The sequence below is a fragment of the Pyrgilauda ruficollis genome, unplaced genomic scaffold (assembly GCF_017590135.1).
Source record: "Pyrgilauda ruficollis isolate IOZ18807 unplaced genomic scaffold, ASM1759013v1 scaffold48, whole genome shotgun sequence".
NCBI lineage: Eukaryota > Metazoa > Chordata > Aves > Passeriformes > Passeridae > Pyrgilauda > Pyrgilauda ruficollis.
Window position 1 is genome coordinate 7332689 of NW_024526377.1, and position 21084 is coordinate 7353772.

General features: G+C 39.7%; 1 protein-coding gene across 1 annotated transcript in view; it reads right to left on the minus strand.

The window, feature by feature from the left end:
- FAM135B (family with sequence similarity 135 member B) overlaps positions 1-21084 on the minus strand; it is a 126248-nt gene that overhangs the window by 99401 nt on the left and 5763 nt on the right. Inside the window, exon 2 of the mRNA XM_041479394.1 lies at positions 1597-1676. Within this exon, the coding sequence (XP_041335328.1) occupies positions 1597-1676 (80 nt within the window). The remainder of the gene's footprint in view (positions 1-1596; positions 1677-21084) is intronic.

Below are 21084 nucleotides of genomic sequence, written 5' to 3' on the forward strand. Positions count from 1 at the left end.
ATCGTAAATCCTGTGCATTTAATAAAAATAAAAAGCCATGTGCATTGGAAGATAAATATTGCCTCCTATTTATTTAGTATACTTACATATTTTATATATTTTATTACTGCATAAATTCACAGATTTTACTTTATGAATTTACATAATCATTTCCAAAATATATTCTCAGTTTTCACAGATCCTACAAACCCGATAAGGGAAAGATTAAAAATACTTCCTTTAAACTGAACTCATGAATTCCACTTATTTTATAGTCATTTTTGCTGGTGAGGTAGGAGTTTATTCACTATTTTATATCACCCTTGTTTTGTTGTAATGCTATTTTAATAGGAGTGTCTTATTGAAACATGCACAGCAATTTAATTAGCCCTATCCCAGCTATCCACATACTGAGAGAGACCAGTGGCATGAAAAAAAACCCACATTACGGCCTGTGCACCTTTAAGTTCAGTCCCATTAAATAATGCTCTCTTGCAGATCTATGAAATCAATTAGGAAGTACTTGCAAATATAGCCAAGGAGAAACTGTTTAAAGCCTTAATGGCTTAAATATCCCTTGTCTTGATGTTAGCCCTATAAAGCTATTAGAGCCCAGTCTGGATTGCATTAGCACCATGAAAGTCAAGTGCTAATCCTGTAACTGCACTGCCAGCCTTGCCTCTCCCCTGCCCATGTGTTTATGTGAATTGTTTCCAGAAGAACTGAAAGAATCTTCAGTATTTTCTCAATTATGAAGATGTATGAGGGAGAAGAAGATACTATTCTATAAAAAAAGTAAATATAATACATAGTTTATTCTGAACAGGAGTAGTTTGGCTTTTTTATTGTTTGCTATTGAGTGGTTTTTGCCCCAAGAAAGTAAAGTTCTAGCTGTCTTCACTATTTCATTAGTTTAAGACTACTTATACCAGAAACTGCTGTAATTTGAGTACATTTCCAGAAATCTAAGGAACTCCAGGGGATTCTGGATATGCTAAGGGCAAATTACAGTGGAGTATGTTTTAAAGTAATATAAAATTTTGTAAAAAATTTTGTAAAAAATAATGTAAAATTTTCCTTGAGAATTTTTCACAAGATGTTTTTCCAAACCTATACTAAATTATTTATATATTCATTGATTTTCCAAGAAGATTTCTCTATTCAGCTTTTGAGTTTGGGATTTTATTTTTTTTTTTCTATGTGATTTTCTCAGATTTTGGTATAATTATTCATGTTTTATAAAACCTGTCTAATAGTTTTACATTTTAATTGCACCAGACTTCCAAATTTAACAAGACTTTTTCTTTTTTAATTTAAAAATAAAGAAGAGAGAGAACCTTAAAGACATAAAGTAATATTAAACTTGAAAATTGTTCTCATCATAGAGACATGTTTTCAGATCAAGACTGTGAGAATTTCCTCTGCTTTTCTGACAGACACAAGCCCAATACCAGACACAAACCCTTACCCAAACAGAGATGAACAACTACTGATCATTAGGGAAAACCTGGAAAAGCAGGTTTGGATCTCAATCCAGGCTCACCTGTTCCCCACAGAGTCTCCTCCTCCATCCCACCCCACCTGCAGCCATGTCACATTCCTCTGGGACCTGCTTACCTGTCTGTCCTGCAATGGTAGCAAACAGCCTGTGGGGAATCCTGGATGGGATCTTCAGTCCAGCTCTTATCTGGTAATACCTGGAGAGAAAGGATGAAAAGTTACATACTGCTGGAGAAGTGACCTCTTGATCCAACCTGAAATTCTGTGAGAGCACATCCTGGGCATCTGCACCCAAAAGGGCTCAAGAGAACAGGTGTGTTCAGGATCTTTTATCCTGCTTTTTAGCTTTAATAAAAGTGGATTTAATCTGGCCCCTTCTATTTTACACCAGGCAGAGTGGACACAATGGCCTGATGTGTAAATAATGAAGAAAGATTGTGAAAAGCACTTGACCTCCTGTAGGAAAAGGAGACCTAGAGAAACATCTATGATAAAATGACCCAATATCAGACAAGGAGTGACAAAAATTTAATACAAAACAAAACCAAAAAAAAACAACCAAAGAAACAACAAAAAAACTTTGGTGGAAATACAACAAAAGTGATCATCTCACATCTAGGAACATTATTGCATATGTTATGCATAATAGTTATAACTCTGCTGTTCCTTGGTGAGTCTACCTAATCAAGAAAATGTTAGCATTAGTCATTTGCCCAGTGAAGGTGTGGAGTCTCCCTCACTGGAGATATTCCAGAACTGTCTGGACACAGTCCTGTGCCTGTGCTCTGGGGTGACCCTGCTGGAGCAGGGAGGTTGGGTCAGATGGCCCACTGTGGTCTAGAACTGTCTGGACACAGTCCTGTGCCTGTGCTCTGGGGTGACCCTGCTGGGTCAGATGGCCCACTGTGGTCCCTGCCATTCTGTGATTCTGTTCATCACATCTAAACCAGTTGGATTCTGGTTGTTTTCCATCCCATAGGGTATCCCTGTGTTAGATGAAGGAAGACAGAAAAAGAAAACATCAGCAATTTCACTGGTCTGTTATACACAGAATCATAGAATACCCTGCAGTGGAAGGGACACACAAGGACAATCAAGGCCAACTTTTGGCCCTGCACAGGACACCACAAAAATCCCTCAATGTGTCTGAGAGAATTGTCCAAATGCTTCTTGAACTCTAGCAGGATTGGTGCTGGGACCTCTTCCCCGGAGAGCCTGTTCCAGTCCCCAAAACACGAGCTCAGTCTAAACAGGGGGAAAATCTCATCCTAGTCTTCCTTCACCACCACTTCCATGGATGAGGAATATGAGGCAGTGTTCAGTACAGTACCCATTCCAGGATATAATAGCTCAGGATATCTCCACCTCTTTGCAGACCTCCCACCAACCCGCTCTAACACCATGTTGGTGTTACAAAGGTCTCCCTTTCTCTGGATTTTCCATCCTTTGGTCTCTTTGTTTATGAATTCCTTTAATGCACCAGTATTTACAGGTAATTTTGGCCAGATTTTTGTCCCAGCTTCTAAATGCAAGTCTTTTTCAACCTGATCCATTTTGTAACTTTATGAAACCACCAAGCTGTCTGTGAACTCCTGTATGAACATCTCACATGGGCTACACTTGCCAATAACATCTTTGCTAAGTGTGTAATAGTGGATGAACTAGATCTGTCTTTCTGAGGTTAAAAGCTGAAGAAAGGATTTTGATGGGGGGTAAACAAAACAAAACAAAACAAAACAAAACAAAACAGAGCACCACTCCAGAGGCAAATGTTCCATGTCCTGCACAGCTGAAAGCCCATGTTACTCTACCTGCTTCAGCTGGCAGCTCCTTGCCAACTGGGATCTACTTCCAGCAAAATCTTTGACATTTCTAGGTATCTGTTTCAGTTAAGAGCTTGGGCATAAAAACTCTCTGTTTACATGCTAGTTTTCAAAAAAGAAAATAAAAGCAGTTCATATTCTAAATACACACAGTATCTAGTTAAACATAACAGCAATCAAATCTAAGCTACCTGATCTTTCTCTCCACTATGCTGTTCTTGCACTATGCAGTTTTTAATTGATGATATTGATCCTGCTTTTTCATAAAGCAAGTACAAGGCTTATGCCTTAAGACCCTTTAAATTTTCATTATAGTTTTGTGTAATAAAAATGTTTTTACTGACAAAAATACTGTGTGGACTACTCACAAAGTCTTATAACTTCCAAATACCAGTAACAAGGTATTAAAGTGGTATTACACATTAGTGTAACAGGACACTCCTCCATATGCAGATATTTAAGATTTACCATGTGCCCGTTCCACTAGATCAGCTCCAAAGAATAATATTCTATAACTGTCTGGACACTTCTTTTTAGGTTTTTGCTGCTCAGAATTGTGGTGGGTTATCCTTGGCTAACATATAAATTTCCAACCACATGAGCTCTTCCTCCCCCTCATCAACAGAACAGCAGGAGAAAATAGGCTGAAAAATAGGATGGGATAAAGACAGGAAGATTGCTTACCAGTCATTGCCACTGGCAAAATTGATTCAACTTCTGGGAAATTAATTTAATTCATTCACAATTGGGTAGTAAAAAACAAACCCAGACATTAAAATTAAACCTCTCTCCAGCCCACTCCCTTCTCCCAGGCTTGGCTTGTCTTTGAGACTCCTCTCCTCCCAAGAAGCTCAGAGGATGGGGACAGGAGTTAGTGTCAGTCCACAAAAGCACCTCTCAGCTGCTCCCTCCTCTTCACACATTCCCTGCTCCAGATTCTTCCACAGGCTGCAGTTCCTCCAGGGAATATCATACTGGGTACCTCCTGCAACACTATGGGAATGTCAGCCTTCCCTCATTGTGTGTCTCATGTTCAGAAACATCCCACACAGCCCTAAATATTTCCAGTAGGAAACTGATTTCCAATGGCTTTCCTGGTGCTTCTGATTAAGCCACCTAAAGCTGGGGAGATTATGCAGAGGTGCCTAGGGTGACACTTTCATATAATGGAATCATAGAATCATGGAATGGTTTTGGAAGGGACCTTAAAGCCCATCTCATTCACCCCCTGACATGGGCAGGGACACCTTCCTCTAGACCAGGTTCCTCAGAGCTCCATCCAACCTGTCCCTGAACACTCCCAGCATCCAAAACCTTTCTGGGCAACGATGGCCATGCAGTCAAAACTCTCAGCAGACTTAGAGACATCCAGCTCCTGGAGGATGCTGGGCAGACATTTATTTCCTCATTGCCCAGAAAATTCTGCCTTGGATATCAAAAACACATGAAGATAACTCAGTACTGGTGACTTCATAGCAAGGTTAGTTCCAACATTCATTATGTCCTTTGCCAAGGACATAAAAGAAATAGGTCTTCATCTTATTTAAACTTTTCCCTATTCATCCCCTAAATTGTGGTAAATTCATTTGGATGGCAGAGATATTGTAGGGGTTGCAAGCAGCTGTCTTCCACCAAACCAAACTGCTCAAAGTAAAAAAGGCATAGCAAATTCATAGAAAACTAAGGAACTCTCTAATGTCAAACTCTGAGACTGAAGGTCCAGATATAAAGCAAAACCAGAGACTAGCAAGTTCTGCACTGTTAAGGATTGCAGCCAAAAGTGTAATTCATATTCTCTAGGTGACCAAGCATGTTTCAGTTCTTAATAAAAAGAATCACAATAAACAGTTATTAATAAATGATTTATTGCAGATTGTTTGGCACCTAATGCCAAAAAGTCTGGCCTTCATAATGCAATGGCATAAAGGAGTTCTGGTATAAATCATCATGGATTTAGACAGATTCTTCCTAAAGAAAGACTTTAGAGAATGGTCTTCTAGTCAAAAGAAAAAAGAGGCTTCTAAATGTCCTGTTGTTGGTTTAGTTGTGCATATGAGTGCTTTGCAAAGGTTTGTACCTCAAGGTGCTCAGTTGGATTAATGGCAGAGGACAGAGATGTGCAGGACCTCAGGTCCCCACAAGACCTCAGGGATATTCATGGTAAAGAATACACATGGGAGTGAAAATTTTAAAGGCTTAAACTGGTAGATTGAATTAAAAATTACAGAGAAACATTAGTGCTTATGATTTATTAGTTTATTTTTTTTTTAAATAATACTTTTCCTGAAAATATTTTCAGTGAGAGTTTCAGGTAAAATGATGACAGCTTCAGAGGAGGTAAATAACACAGATAAATATCACAAGCAGTATGCAAACAAAGAACAGCTTCACCTTGGGTGGTGAGAAAAACCCAAAGACATCCTTATTTGAGTTTCACAAGAAAGCTTATTTTTCAATTAAAATAAGCAACCTCCATACAGGAAACATAATAAAACCCAGTACCTGTTGTGTTTTTGTTGGTTATTGGGTTGGGGTTTTTTTCCTATTTTTAAGCCACATATCAATATTTAAATCATTAGACAGGCAAACATTATCCATTCCTCCTCAGAGCTTTCTCTAAGCCTTGGTAAGCAGGGAAGAATCGCCAAGCAGTGACTTTATAACCAAGCAAAACCAAAAAATATGAAGTTTATTGCTCCCACAATGTGAAGCTGGATGTTACTTATAATAGCTTGTGCATTGTGAGGAGGGGTGTCCTGATCAAAGCACAGGAAATCAAATATGTTACAAAATACACTGCAAGATGCAGAGTCCCACACAATTTCTTCAGCAGCAAAGATACATGTCTACACTTCCCCATCCCATGTGCCACACCTCTTTGTTGTACCAGTCTGAGTGACACTGAGACCAACATATAAAATGAAGCCATTTGTTATTTTGAGTATAAATAAAACTTTTTTTCAGTGCCTCTGCAAAAACCCTCACTGTTGGGTGACTGAATACTGTCCTCAGTCCCTGCTACGGGACAGGACAAGGAGGAATGGCTTCAAACTTGAACAGAATACATTTAAGTCAGATATTAGGAAGAAATCCTTTACTTGAGTGGTGAGGCCCTGGCACAGGTTGCCCAGAGAAGCTGTGGATGCCCCATCCCTTAAAATGTTCAAGGCCAGGTTGGACGTGGTCCTTAGCAACCTGGGATAGTGGAAGGTGTTTATGCCCTGACAAGGGGTTGCAATGAGATCTTCTTGAAGGTCCCTTCCAACCCAAACCCTTCTATGATTCTAACAGGATGGCAGAAGGAAAAGGGTTTTTTGGGATACTAAAACTCATCAGCTCCAGTGAGGCACTCTGAGCTATAAATGACATAAATCATGCCGAGAATCGACAGGTACACCTGACCATGCAGTGTGCCTTGTTTTCCTCAAAACAAAGTGAACTCTCTCCAGCTGGCTCTAAATCACTCTTATCAAGGAGTAGCCTCATAGTCTGGTCATCCTCACCAGACCCTTCCAATCCCCTCAAGATAAAGAGGGATCAGTTTTGTCTCCTGAGCTCTCCTAGAGTCTGCATAATCTGCTTTCACCTGGGAGGAACATTTGCTGTGTGGACCTTGCAGCAGCAGAGCCCTGAGGGCGGAATGTCGCTTGGGTGGGGGCAATTCCAGGGACATGGCTCCTCCCTCTTAGTGTGAGAGGCTCTCTCTGAATTTCAGGCTTGGGGAGAAATCCTACAGACAACTTCATCTCTTCCCAGCTGAGTGACACTCTCCAAAATCATGTGAAGCTTGAACATAAAAACTACAAAGAAGAGAACACGATGTGGAGATCAAAATCTATACTTAAAACTGGAGAATCAGACTGAGGTAGACATTGCAAAGGCCACCAAAATATTTACAGGAGATGCTTCACCACAAATGTGTAGGAAAGCACTGCCTGATAGTGATATGGAGCTGACAGTAATGATAAATGAGATATTGCCTCCAAAAATAACAAGCTATTTTTCTTAGAGAACCTTGGTAGAAGTGGCATGTGAATTGGATACTTGGTAATACAGACTTACCACAAATACAATAAATTCATAAAGTTACAGAAGGGCTGGCAAAGAGCAGAAGCTGAACTGTCATTTTGCAAAGGGAGTGGAATGGACATCACTTAGCTCCCTGAGTGTGGCTCCAGAAATACATAAGGCTTTACAGTAGATTTTAAGGAAAATAATAATTAGGGAATAAATGAGAAACTGCAGTACAATTCCTGTTTTACTGCAATTAGGCTGAGTCTGGCTCATTAGAGTTAGGCTAGGCCGTACCTCTTTTTGAGTAAACATCTGGTTTGTGTTTGGGGTTTTTTTTCCATTTTTAAAGGAAGAGCAGTGCAGAAAAACTTATTTAGACTTCAGTAAAGTAGAGAGAGCATGTAAAATTGCCAGCTAATGTGGTACAGGCACTGTGAAGGAAAGATCAGAAACAGCAAGCTGTTTTTAAGAACTAAAAGAACTTGGTAGACTTAACTCAGCAAAACAGAGCAATCAGATCCCCTCTCCATGTATAAATACATTGGGAGGAAAATAACCAGGAAGAAAGAAGACTGAGGTACAAGAAAGTACAACATTGGCACAAGAACAAACACATAAACTGTCCATGAATAAATCCAGTTTAGATGTAAAAACTTTAGCTGGCAAAGGGGAAAAATTGTGTAAAAAAAAAAAAAAAAAAAAAACAAAACAAAAAAACCACACCTCCAACCAGAAGCAGGAATGAAAAAGCCAATTTGTTTTTAGGGGAAGCTCAGTAAATTTCCAAATGACTTATAAGACATGGTTCCTTTTTATTTGCAGTATAATACTATTTATGCAGGCAGTACATACTACACCAAGTCCCTTCTCTCTGACAAGATAAACTGCATGAGTCACCCTAGTAGCAATGAATTTGCCATCTCCACCTTCACTGGCTATTTGTGAATTTCTAATCTTTAAAATTAAACAATTCAAGTGGCTTCTTTGTTTTCCTGTGGCTGGACACTCATTAAGCCCTGCTGCCCTGCACTGAGTGTCCTCACTTGCTGGCTCTGGAGCCTCCCTCAGGAGCCTGGCTGCACTGACAGATGTGCTGGGTGACAATCCCTGCCCTTGCCTCCCCCTGCGCAGGGCAGAGCTGCTGACACATCTTGGTCTCTTGACACTGAGGTGCTCAGACCTCCTCTCCTAATCTTAGGATAATAAAATGCTTTTGCTACAGATAACTCATCACATCATGTCTGTGATCTAACCATAGCACAGGGCAGTACCTAATTCTAGAGGATTTACATCAAAACCAACAGAGAGCGTGGTGGTACCAGCCCTGCTGCTGATGCTTTGGACTCCTTCCTTTCCTTCCTCCTCTTACATTAATACCAGAATATCACAGCTCTCATCTATTTGCTGCCTACTTGTCTTCCCCTGCGAATGGCTTGTAATGACATTGTTAAGCTCAGGTTAAGAAGGGTTGACTGGTTTGAGAGAAGTATTTTGTAAGGTAATATTGGTGCATCACATCACCAAACCAGATCAGTCCCACCTGGAGCACTGACAGACCAGACTCCTCCCTGATCATCCCTGCAGCACGGAAATCAAAACATTTGGCTCAGTAACAGTGTGACAGGAGCCAGACAAGTACAAATTCCTCCTGCTTTGAATTATACCTGAACAGCTCCAATGCTTACAATTTCATCCCAGGTTAGGCTGCATTTAAATAAACAATCCTTAAGCTAATATATACAGCAAAAACACGAGCTGTGTGCTGAGCCTGATCAGCCTGGAGCTCCAGCTGCTCCTCAGACCAGTGTTGGAGTTGTCCTCCAGGAACCCCTGGATATCAGCAAATCTTCTCCATGGAATTACTGCTTCCAGGGAGCCAAGGACTGCAGCACACTGTTTTGGGAGTCACTGACAAAAAGCCTAAAAGCCTGACAGGCAAGGAAAAAGATGGATGTCGTCATGAAAACAGCAATAGAGCAGAGCTCAAAATCTCATTGCAAGACTTAACTTCATGGGCTTTGAACTCAAGGTCCTCAGATGTAAAAAAACTCATTCTCTCTCTAACAGCATTAAGAGATCTTTCTGTCCTGTGCTGATGATCCCCAGCAGAGGATTGCCAAGTGTGTTACCAACTTAGTGCTTCCTGATGGATATTCCAGAAGTTTATGCAGGACAGAGTAAACACCTGCAACCACCAGGCTGACTCCCAGAAAAAAAACAATCATCTATAATCTGCCAAACACACTTCCATACAAACACTGGGGACCAAAGCTTGAAAATAAAGCTTTCTATCTGTTTAGCTTCCAGCTGAAAAAGTAGAAACTGAAAAGCAATACCCATTGTGGAAGGGAGAGCACCAGGGCAAGGAAGGTAAGCAGACCATTGTTTATTTCTCTTATCTCTTTAGTGAAACAAGTCAGAAGTGTAGCCAAAAAAATTCTGCATGTTTGTATAAAACAATGTAGAATTTTCCTTGTTTGTGGTCATAATGTTTTAGGTAACATATCTAACAGAGTCAATAATATTTGATGGATCTCTAAAGTGCATGAGTCACATAGAAATGCACTGTGTAAATCCATCCCTATTTTGTATATAAATATTTCAGTGGGTTCTTTGGCTATTCAAACAAAAGAGCAAGGGAAAAGGTGATAATTTTATAACTAAGATTGGAAACAGAGAGATAAATCAGAGTGTGGAGCATATCATAAAAATTACCACATTGTTATTTATACAAGCAGAATGTACAATACCATGTGCATGAGGAAGCCCTACAATATGGCCACAAAATATTTCAGACATATATAAAAAAGTCAAGATATTTCTCAATTAAATATTATTTCAGGAAGGTTTTCTGACCTAACTCTACCTCAAGCTTCTGGCAGGCTCCAGAATAGCCCAGGAAAAAAAAAAAAGAGTGAGTGTGGGACACAGGAGCTAGCAGCAGGCAGGAGGTGGTTGTTCACAGAAGTCATCACCACTATTAGCATTTTCTTCTCACTTTTCTGGAACGAGGAAGAACACCTCAGACAGGGAATCTTACACTCACTTTGGAGGCTATTAGGGGTGGGAGAGGAAGGCTTTTCTCAACCCTCAGTGTTGCACACACAGTGACAGGTCTGTCTGGCAACTCCCTCTGTGATACCCAGAGCTGCTGTGCCAGGGCAGGTCAGTCAAACACAGCTGCAGTGCTCCAATTCAGACTCCACAACCATTTATCACATCAAGTTTCTACAATTGTCATCCCAGTTTTATTCTCAAGCTCTTTAACTTTTGATGAAGGTAGGTCTAAAATGAATAGTGTGGGGAGAGTGAGCCATGCCCTCCTTGCAGTGCAGTAAGTAACAAACTGGTCTCTCAGTAAAACACAAAGTTGGTCTGTGAAAGCAAACTTTTCACCTACCAGGAGTCTGCATCATGCAGATAAGATGAAATTGTTCTATTGTAAAGGTATGGCAACCTTTTTTTTTTTTTTCTTATTTCTATTATGATAGAAAGTCCTGTTTTAAAACCAGATGCTGCCTAGCTCAGCAGGCTTGAGAAATGCCTGGTGTGATTCCTTCTCATCCAAGCAAACAGTACACATGGGTTCTCAGTATCTTCAGAAGGTGCTCAGCATATCCCTGGATCAAACATGGATACTTACATCCTGAGTCCAGGATTTAGGGCTGGAAGTTCTCACGAACACAGTGCTCTGGGCATAATGTAGAAAAAAATATACCCAGCTCTGGCAGAAGAGCCACAGAAGTATTTCAGTGCATCACCAAAGGAGAGCCTACACATGGCACCCGATGCTTTCCAGGCAAGGATTTCATTTGGATCCAGGTAAGCCACAACCTTGATTGTTTTTATGCATCCAGCTTCTTGTAGTTTCATCAGATCATCTCTCCTCTGCAGAAACTTGCAATCCCACAAGCCATAAAAGCTCCAGCCCATGAAACCCTGCAGCTCTCTGACAATTACACCAACCAGCTCTCTTTACATCTCCTTTTATGCTCACCTCAGGGGCTCTTGCTCTTTTATGCTCATCAAGGTAGCATTGCTGTCTTTTATTTAGTCCCATATTCATACTTTTAAAGCAATTTGCCCTTTACTTCCCTTTCAGTCATCATAGCAAGGTAGGGGTGAAGAGGAGTGGGCAGCAGAATGGTGAACAATGAGTAAAACGATAGAAATGTGTTTTATTGTTGGAAAAGAAAAGCAAAGAAAGGAAAGGGCAGAAAAATTAGGACTCCAATAAGGATAGGAGCACTTATATTCTTGTCTCAAAAGCAATAGGAAACCTTGAAATCATAATTTAATTTAGTCTCACAGTCAAGTAGTAACCTTTTCCAATCTGTTCTTATATCATATGAAGAGCTAAAGATGAGAGATTTTGTGCTTTTCAAACTGAAGCACCTGGAAGAACTTACATTCTGATTATATGAGAGAGAAAATTAACCCTCACCTGTTCTGTGTACAATCAAGAGATTCTAAAAATAATTTAATATATATAAAATTAGCTGAATGTTCCTGGAGATCAAGTCAAACCTTTCTATTAAATGGGGTTTTTTTTAGTAGAATAAGGCAAATATCATGTCTCATGAGATTTCTAAAGTGCTTCTGTAATGCTTGTAGAGTGAAATAGGTAAACAGGTTTGGAGATGGTGTTATTTACACTACATTTTGTTTTGTATCCCACTCCTAGAAACAGGAGAAAAATTAAAATGATAGACATGAAATGACTTCTCAGAAGCTGTTGCTTTAAAAATTGTACAACTGTTTTTCATATTTCAGAACTTCTCAGAGGGTTGCAAGCCAAAGTGACCTTGAAACAATACAAACTACTGGGGACACAATGTCTAATGCAGAAGACCAAGGAGAGACTTTCACTTTATTCACAGCCTGATAATTTTCTAATCCCAAATGAATAAAAAACCTGAGTATCTTCTAGCCATTGACCCTGAATTAGATTCCAAAAGAAGCAGGTTTAGGGAAATGAGCAAAGTGGGGATGCAGAGTGGCCTGACACACGGTGGAACACAATCCCAGGACAAGTCTCTTTACTTAGTTCATCCAGCAGATCCCTAAATTCTGCTGTCATTAAGTTGGCCAGCTCAAATACCAGGAAGTCTCATACAGGCTGAACACTTGCTGTGGTGGAACAAAGCCGTGCAGATAGGTCAAGCTGTGTGGTTTCAGACTCGTTTTGCCTCATGGCTGTGCCTGCACCTCTCACAATTGCAGGATGGTCTCCAGGTCCAGGATCCCAGACAGACATTGCTCTGTTATTGATCTGCCAGCACTGGACTCAATTTCAGTCTGCAGTAAAAACAGGAGCTGCATTACCTTTCTGCAGTTGGAAAGTGCCTCATTTACGATGGTGTAAATAACCCCATCTCCAAACCTGTTTACCTATTTCGCTCCACATTTGCTGGAGCCCAAGGGAATTCACACTCAGTGTCACCTCTGTCCCAGAGAAATTTGGGGTTGCAGTATTTCCTTCACAGCACTGACCCAGCACGCCAGGCCTGTCTCTGCTCAGGTGCATCAGCAGGTGCAAGGTGGGAGCATCTGGCAAGGGCACACAGCACATTCCCTAGGGAATGCAGAGCTGTGTGAAACTGAGCCCAGGGGCAGCTGATCAGTACCACAGCAAAGAGAAATACAAAATTCAGCATTTCTATCTGGGTCCAGCTCAATTCTTAAGGTGAGAAAACAGAAATTTTGTTTTCAGAAGCACAAAGACACGGCTTCAGTGGTTTCTGCTGAAGTGCAGCTTTATTTATTATGGGGTATTTTGAGGGGAGTATGTTTTTTCATTCAACTTACAGAATAATAAAAAATCACAAGTTGCAAGAGACCCATCACTGGGTTCAAGCAATCATTGGGTCCAAGTCTCTCATAGGACTAACTAAAACCAACCCACATGACTGCAAGGGCATCATCCAGACACTCCTTGAACACCAACAGCCATTTCCTAAGATGGAAATGTAAAAATTTCCTAAGATGTCTCATGTGAGTTTCAGAGAGGAATTTGATCCTATTCTCTTTGGATCCTGATTACTAGAACTCATTACAACTCAATGGCCTCCCGTTAAATAGAAAAGGATTGCAATGATCCATTTCTTCTCAAAATTAGGTTCTTAATTCAGACAGACAGATTTATTTATGATGGTAACCCCTATGACATGTAAACAGAGATTGATGTGTCTGTGTCATACATGTACAAATAAAGAAACTGAAAAGCAAACAAACAAACAAGAAGCATTTCATATTCTGAGACTAAAAACCTCAGTAGAGAATCAGAAAAAAAAAAACACTCAAAGAACAACTAGGAAATGTGGACACTTTTCTGTGTCAGAATAGAATGTAGAGCAAAAACCGCATGTTTGCACAAAACATAACTTTTTGGTGTTTCACACAGCCTGTACAACTCCATAAGAAAAGAAAACTATGTACTACAAAACTCTAACACCTCTGCTCCTGTTATAATTATTTTCTGGGACTGGAAGTAGAATTTTTAGTGAAGGACAATTAGAGCTTTAGTGTCAGGGAAAAAAGGACCATTTGAGCTTGTCTTCTTAAATGATAAAATAGGATGTAAAACATGGAGAACAACTGCATAGAAACCAGGACTTAGCTAAATAATTATTGGAGCCTGTATATCTGAGAAAGCAAATTTCAGTCCTTGAAAAACAGTTTGAAAAACAGTGGCAATTGATGGATAAACCAGCATTTAAAAGGAAAATTTAATGGGGTGCAAGAAATTAAGGAATAGGAAGAACAGTTAAAACTTAGGAGTAACATCAAAGACTTTTTGAATGTTTACAGAATATGAGGTAGAATTTTTACAAGCAGAAATAAAATAGAGGATTGATGAATACAATAAGTTTTTTATTAGGAAAGGAACAAAACCATCAAGAATTTACATCCTCTGAAAAATAAATAAAAAAACTGGCAGCACAGATGCAAGAACTGGAGAATAGAAGTAATGAGGTCTTAGAGACTGTAAGCTGGTTGGAATAGCAACTACAAAGGATTAAAAAAGTTGTAAGAGAATTAAAAGAAAACGAAGAAAGATTACAACAGCAACAGTACAATAACCAGATTCAGATGTCTGCTTACAGTTTAAATTGGATGATACAAGGCATGGCTACCTACAGAAGGCAGCTCTGATTAAGTGCTAAAGGAACTGTTGGAGGCAGAACAGGAAGCACTAGTGACAAAAGAGATTGCAGCCTTATTAGAAAATAGAACCATATAGAGATAATTTGATCAGTAAAAATTAGGAGATATTACAGCTGAAGTGACAGAGATACAGGAAAAGCACAGGATTTCCACTCAGCTTTGGTCAGAGAATGCACACCTGGAGATGGACCTGGGTGCTCTGGGTTGGCCTTGGTCACCTGCCAGCTTCCTCATTCCCCTGCCTCAAAAGAACAGCAGGGGAAATGAAACGAGAATGCACACCTGGAGATGGACCTGGGTGCTCTGGGTAGGCCTTGGTCACCTGCCAGCTTCCTCACTCCCCTGCCTCAAAAGAACAGCAGGAGAAATGAAACAAAAAAAATTTTCTTTTTTTTTTTTTTTTTTGTCAATATGAGTCCTCAGTCCTTTACAGAAAATCTGAAAAGAGTTCTCATTCCCAATTGTATCATGAATCTGTCCCCCTGCTCAAGCTCTGATCTCATTTTGAGCTAATCCTAAAAATATTAATATTAATAATGTAAGAATTCACAAAACCTTGTGTTTCAGAAATTTTGCCCCAGAAGAAATTATTCACAGATGAAAAAATAGAATCAGAGCAATACTGAAAAGCACAGCAGCAGAGACAAATGATGATGTGTCCACCTGAGCTGCCTCCAAATTCTGGAAACACCAAGAATTTGCAGCCACTTATCTTTGCAGCAGTAAAGCCTCCAAGTTGCTTGCAAATCTGCTCTTTATGTATGAGGGGACTTATTTCCAAAACAGCTAGAAGTGAAACCCACACTTATTTTCCACCAGGATCCATGGAAAAAACACTCCCCATAGAGTCACAGAGTCACAGAATAGCCTAGAATGGAAGTGACCTCAAAAGATAATCTAATTCAGCCTTTCATGGGAATGGAACACAGGAGATCATCCAGCAGCCTTTTCTGGACTAGTCACATCTAGAAAACCTCCAGAGATGGGGACACTACAATGACCCAACCCCTGAGGTTGTTCCAGTGAATGATTATTCTCACTGAAAAAATTTCTTTCTTCTAAGGGATGAAACCTTTTCTGGTGTAAATTGCCCTTTGTCTTCTCCATGTGGCTCCTCATGAAGAGACAGCGTGTCCTCTTCACAGTTACCCTGGAATACTTACTGGGACACTGTGATGAGATTCCCCCTGAGCCTTCTCCTCTCCAGGGAGATGAAACCTTCAGTCAGAAGAGATCTTCTGCCATTCTCAGAGGTCAGGTCTTTGGTAATGTCATACCCGGGCTAGGACCCTGTCAAACTTCACACAGTTTTTGTTGCCTGCTGTTCCAGCCTGTCCAGGTTCCTCCTGACATGTCCACCTCACCAACAGCTTGAAGTCCTCAGCCAACACAGTGAGGGTTCAGTCAATCTGGCCATCCAGGACATTTATGGATTTGCCATCTACGTTAGAGAATAAAAATGGCTCCCTTTAACAGTTTCTCTACTATCCTTAATTTTTGCAGGACTTTCAGTGCCTGAAACTCAGTGGATTTTGTACCTTGTTAATTTGGCAAGAAGAGAATCTTGAAAAGCAAAGGTTATTATCTGCCACCAGGCTAATCTTGAGATTTGATCATCATAACAGGCTTGACCATCAACTAAGTTCTGCAGAGTCCTGAAGTAGAGCAGCAGGTCAAGAGTAATCCAGCATTGCTTCCAATGAGGGACAACAGGAGGAAATTTTAATTTTAATTTTTACTGGCACGATGATAGAATAGAAATTGTTCAACCTTGAGAAGACAAGACTCCAGGAGACCCCTTTGCAGCCTTCCAGTACCTAAAGGGGGCTTATAAGAGAGTGAGGGATTTTACACACCAGCAGATAGTGACAGGTTATGAGATTTTAAAATATGAGAGGTTTAGGTTAGGTATTATGAAGAAATTCTTCACTCAGAGGCTGGTGAGGCCCTGGCACAGGTTGCCCAGAGAAGCTGTGGATGCCCCATCCCTGGAAGTGTCCAAGGCCAGGACTGGAGCAACCTGGTCTAGTGGAAGGTGTCCATGGCAGGGCAGTTGCAAAAAGATGACCTTGAAAGTTCCAAAAGATCCTATGATTTAGCATTCTTTCTTTATACTTTATAAACTTTTAGGTGATTGAGCTACCCAGGGCTGTTCCTCTCTGAGAATCTTCCCACCCTGTCCTTTTCTCAAGCCCTATTGCATCAACTTATCTCTTTCCACTGCTTCACAGAGTTTATCTTGCGAGGAGTACATGTGAGCCCTGGAAATAGCTAAAACAAAGAGATTACTTTAAAAGGGTCAACAAAAAAAAATTACAAAATCAATTAAAAATCCACAGCTTTCTCAGTATTTGTGGTGGGTTTTGGTTGCAGACAACACTTCAAGAAGTCACATTATAAACTGACTTTTCATTTGTTGCCAGACATCCTTATAAAGATTTATCATGCACAGCCAAACAGGAACAAGAGATTACTAAACAACAGTTCATTTTTCAGCTGCATTTTATTTGTAATACCTTTTATTGGCAGATGTTATCCCCACAAATGAATTAATGTTCCCCTGTAACAAAGTGGACGTGGATTGATGAGAGAAATTGATTTGTGTTTGTTAATGTACTTTTGTTGCAGCAAGCACATTAAGTAATTAAAGTGCTAAAAGAGATCTTCCCATCCAGGCACACAATATACTGAACTCCATTAATGCAAGGACAAAGGACAACTGTATTTTTCATTGCATCTTGAGTGCACCCTGTCTGCAGCATATACACCATATAGCTTAATTGCATCCATAGTTTTAAACAGTTCCAAAAACAGTTAATATAGCAAGGAAATTCTAAAGGATTGCATGTCCAAAAAAGAGTAATTACTTTGAGTTGACAGCATAAGCCATCTTAAAACTATCTGATCAAGAGATTGTGTGCAGTTTTCCATTCTTAAAATTAGACTTTGGGACCTTTTAAGCTGAATACAAAGATAGCTGATAAAAGAAAGTCAGAACAAACCTTTCCCTTACACAGTAATATTTTCTACTATCACAGCATCTGAGCATTTGTAATTGTACCCTATAAAGAACAATCTTCTGAGATATTATTACTACTCCCCTGGTTGTAGATAATAGCTGATGAACTAAAGGGTCGTTCAAGCCCACCTCAGGTAATTTCCCAAAGTCACTACTCATTCCAGCAAATAACAACAGCCAGATGCTGCATTTCAGCTTGGAACAGTTACACGAAAATGCACTGTACAAAAGAGCAATGAAGTGTATGAACAGTATTGCCAAAGGACAGGATTGCTTCAAACATGGGACAGGAAAATAGAGGTAAAAACACATCTCCTGGACATTAGGCAGTGCCTCCTCTCTGAAAATAATGTAGACATAACAGTGAGAAAAAATACTGGTTTGGGGTTTTTTTTCTTCATCTAACACTTCTGAGTGTTAGATTCTTCTTAGGGCTTCTCAGATGTTAGTAATGAGTATCATAAAAATCTCATACAGAATGGGATTTCAAAAAAAAAAAAAAGCTTGTCTCCTGGTGTGTTTATGTGCATGTTTTTGTACATGTTTGTAACTAAAGAGTTTGTAGTTGACTCTTTGGTAATGTCTATGTTTTATATGCCCATCCTTCCACTTTCTTTTAAAACCATATTTCCTGGCGTAAAGCAATTTGACAATAAAGTCTTGTACTATTTACAATTAATCTTTGAATGCTCACAGTTGCTACAAAAAAAAAGGTGACATGTTGTACCCCAAAGCTCCAAAAACAATTAAATATGTAACAGTTTAAAAAATATATATTTTAAAAATACTGAATCCAGGTTCCATTCACTTATTAAGCAATTCATTGCAGTTAATCCGTGATAGAGGAGTGGAAAGGAAGTGTGTTCTTTGCAAGCCCTTATGTAAAAAAAAAAAAAAAAAAAAAAAAAAAAAAAGAAAAATCCCCAAACTGGGCTAAATGTTGCATTTGGCTAGCCAAAAATTAAAGCCTTGCCCCTTAACATCTACTTACTATCTCCTCTGAGGAAAGCAAACATCACCCCACTTCAAGTGACATTTATATTGTTGCTTTGGTGACTTTCTGAATGAATTATGTCAGCAAGTAGCTTCAATCTCACCTCACATGATTTATATTTATACACAACTATACCTGAGATGTTGACTAGAGTTCCCAGCTCAGAGAGTTACAGATGGACCCATGTCTGCTGCTGGGAATCACTCAGGTCTCTCTATGTGTAAGTCGTGGAAGGAAGCCTAAGCCCTCAGGCTTGTGAAAGGATTTATGTGTATGTGCTGCAACATTTTATTACTTAAGAACAAGTGAAGTGACACAGTTTTAAAGCACTGATCTTAACTAGAACAAGCCAGAAACATGGTATTGGCCTAGACTGTGTCAGGGCAATTATTCGTAACAAGACAGAGTGCCAGACTTTAGTGAATGAGAAGGTCTGGTAATAAAATATCTATGAAATGCTTCAAAAAACCAACTCTGTTCCTTGCGTGCAATTTTTTAAGGAATGAGAATTTATTCTCCAAGTTTTCATGTGAGGGTGATTGTGGTGTTTTTAGTTCTTCTGGTACTTTTCCTCTCCAAAGCACTCTTCAAACAACAACTAACAGAGGCAGCTGAAGTTACCTGTATTTGGAATTTGTTATCACATTGTTACATGGGTGGGTTGGAAATCTTTGTACATACCAGGGATCTTTAAGGTCCCTTCCAACCCCAACCATTCCATGGCTCTGTGTGGCGTACACTGCGTATATCCCTAGGGAAAGCACAGAGTGACCACCAGCAGCAAATCTTTTCTTTAAATACAGGACAAGCTCTTGGGAGGACAGCTAGACCTGCTCCTTGCAAGGGAAAAAGTAAAATCCTTTGATTATACTCAAGCTCTGAAATTTGTTGTGCAGAGTCTGGGGAATCTCTGTCCTGGAAGTTTTCAAGATGGGGCTGGACATGGCCTTGAGTTACTTGGTCTGAATTCAATAATTCCTGCTTTAAGCAGGTATTGGGTTGAAGATCACAGAAATTCCATTCCAGCATGAATGATTCCCTGACTCTAGGATGAGTGTGACTTCCTCAACACAGAAGCAACAAAGAAGCTGTGCAGCTTCTTTCTGCACTCAGTGTTAGCCCATGAAGTCAACGTTGTTTTAGTGATTTACCATCAGGACAATGGTCTCCAGTTATTCACCTGGCTGTTTAGCTTACAGCACAAAACAGGTTTACTTGATTACCACTAATATGTGTTTTTAGCTGAACAATGTGGTTTGCTGATAAAATTGGGTTCTGCTTTTCAGCTGTATGCAATACTCCACGCCTTAAGTCTTGATGTCACTCTGTCCAGCTCCTCAACAAGTGTGTCACATCCTGTAGGAGCTCAATTTTCAATGCTGCCCTTAACGACACAATGACTGTAAGAATTTATGAGGCTTGTGGCATCAATTCATTGAGGAGATAAACTCTGAGGGTAAAACAGTTAGCTCCAAGTGCATCAATGAAGTGCACAGCTACTTCTAAAAGACCTATGAACAAAGAGAAGCTACTTTTTTGTATAAAATCTATTGCTTCATGTAGAAATTCACCTCAAAGACATGCATGTAGTCCATTAGATTAATATATTTGATTAGCAGAACTTAAGGGGGATCAAAGCCTTTTGGTGATACTCTAGGGGATGACACTTTAAATTTAAGATGTCTGCTTATAGAAATATTTTTTATTTTATGACTTGAACTCATGAAAATAGGAAAGGCAGTGCCAAATTACACATCAAGAGCTTTGAAGAAAATCTTATAATAGTCAATTTTTAATGTTACAGATGATAGAGTGAACTGTCTTCCAGGTTAATGGCTGATGAGCAATAAAAGCTGGCTAAATCCCAGAAGTTTCATTTTGGTTTTTCTTCTCTTCTTAACTCTATTTTTTTGCCCAAGACTTTAATCTAACATCACAGCTTGCATTTCATTTCCTAGGAGAGTGGATCCCATCTGTTTGTATGACATTCCTCTTGGCTAGTACTGTCTATATGATATATTTTAATGTTTGTCTTCCAGGAGCAAGCAGAATGGCTTCTCTGCCTGTATCCTTACCTTTGATTTATGAATTTTCCTGGTATGTACAAAGCTTTCCACCTGGATTCCACAGCATCTATACCAAACTGCTCTCTCTGTAAGTATCACCACCTTTTATCTTTGGATCAGAAATTATTTTGCAGCATTTCCTGATCCTTCAAAATGTCTTTCTTAAGTCCTAGTTGTTTGTTTTCTGCAGGTGGGGAAAACCAGAGACTATTCTAACAAGACTATTCTAACAGGATCAGAAAGAGAGAGAGGAAGTGAATGTATTGATTCCCTAGAACATAATTTTCTTTCCTCTGATTGTAGCTATGATATTTTATTAAAAATCCTTTCCTAGGATTTTTCTCCTCCTGAGGAGCTGGGAGCCTCAGGAAAGAAATGTAAACAATAACTATTTGCTGCTGTGGAATGCAACAGGTGCATCTTCCATTGGTCCATGTGGATTGTTTTTAATTGATGACCAATCACAGCCACCTGTGCCAAGGCTGTGAGCTGCCACAGGATTTTGTTATGCATTCTGTTCTA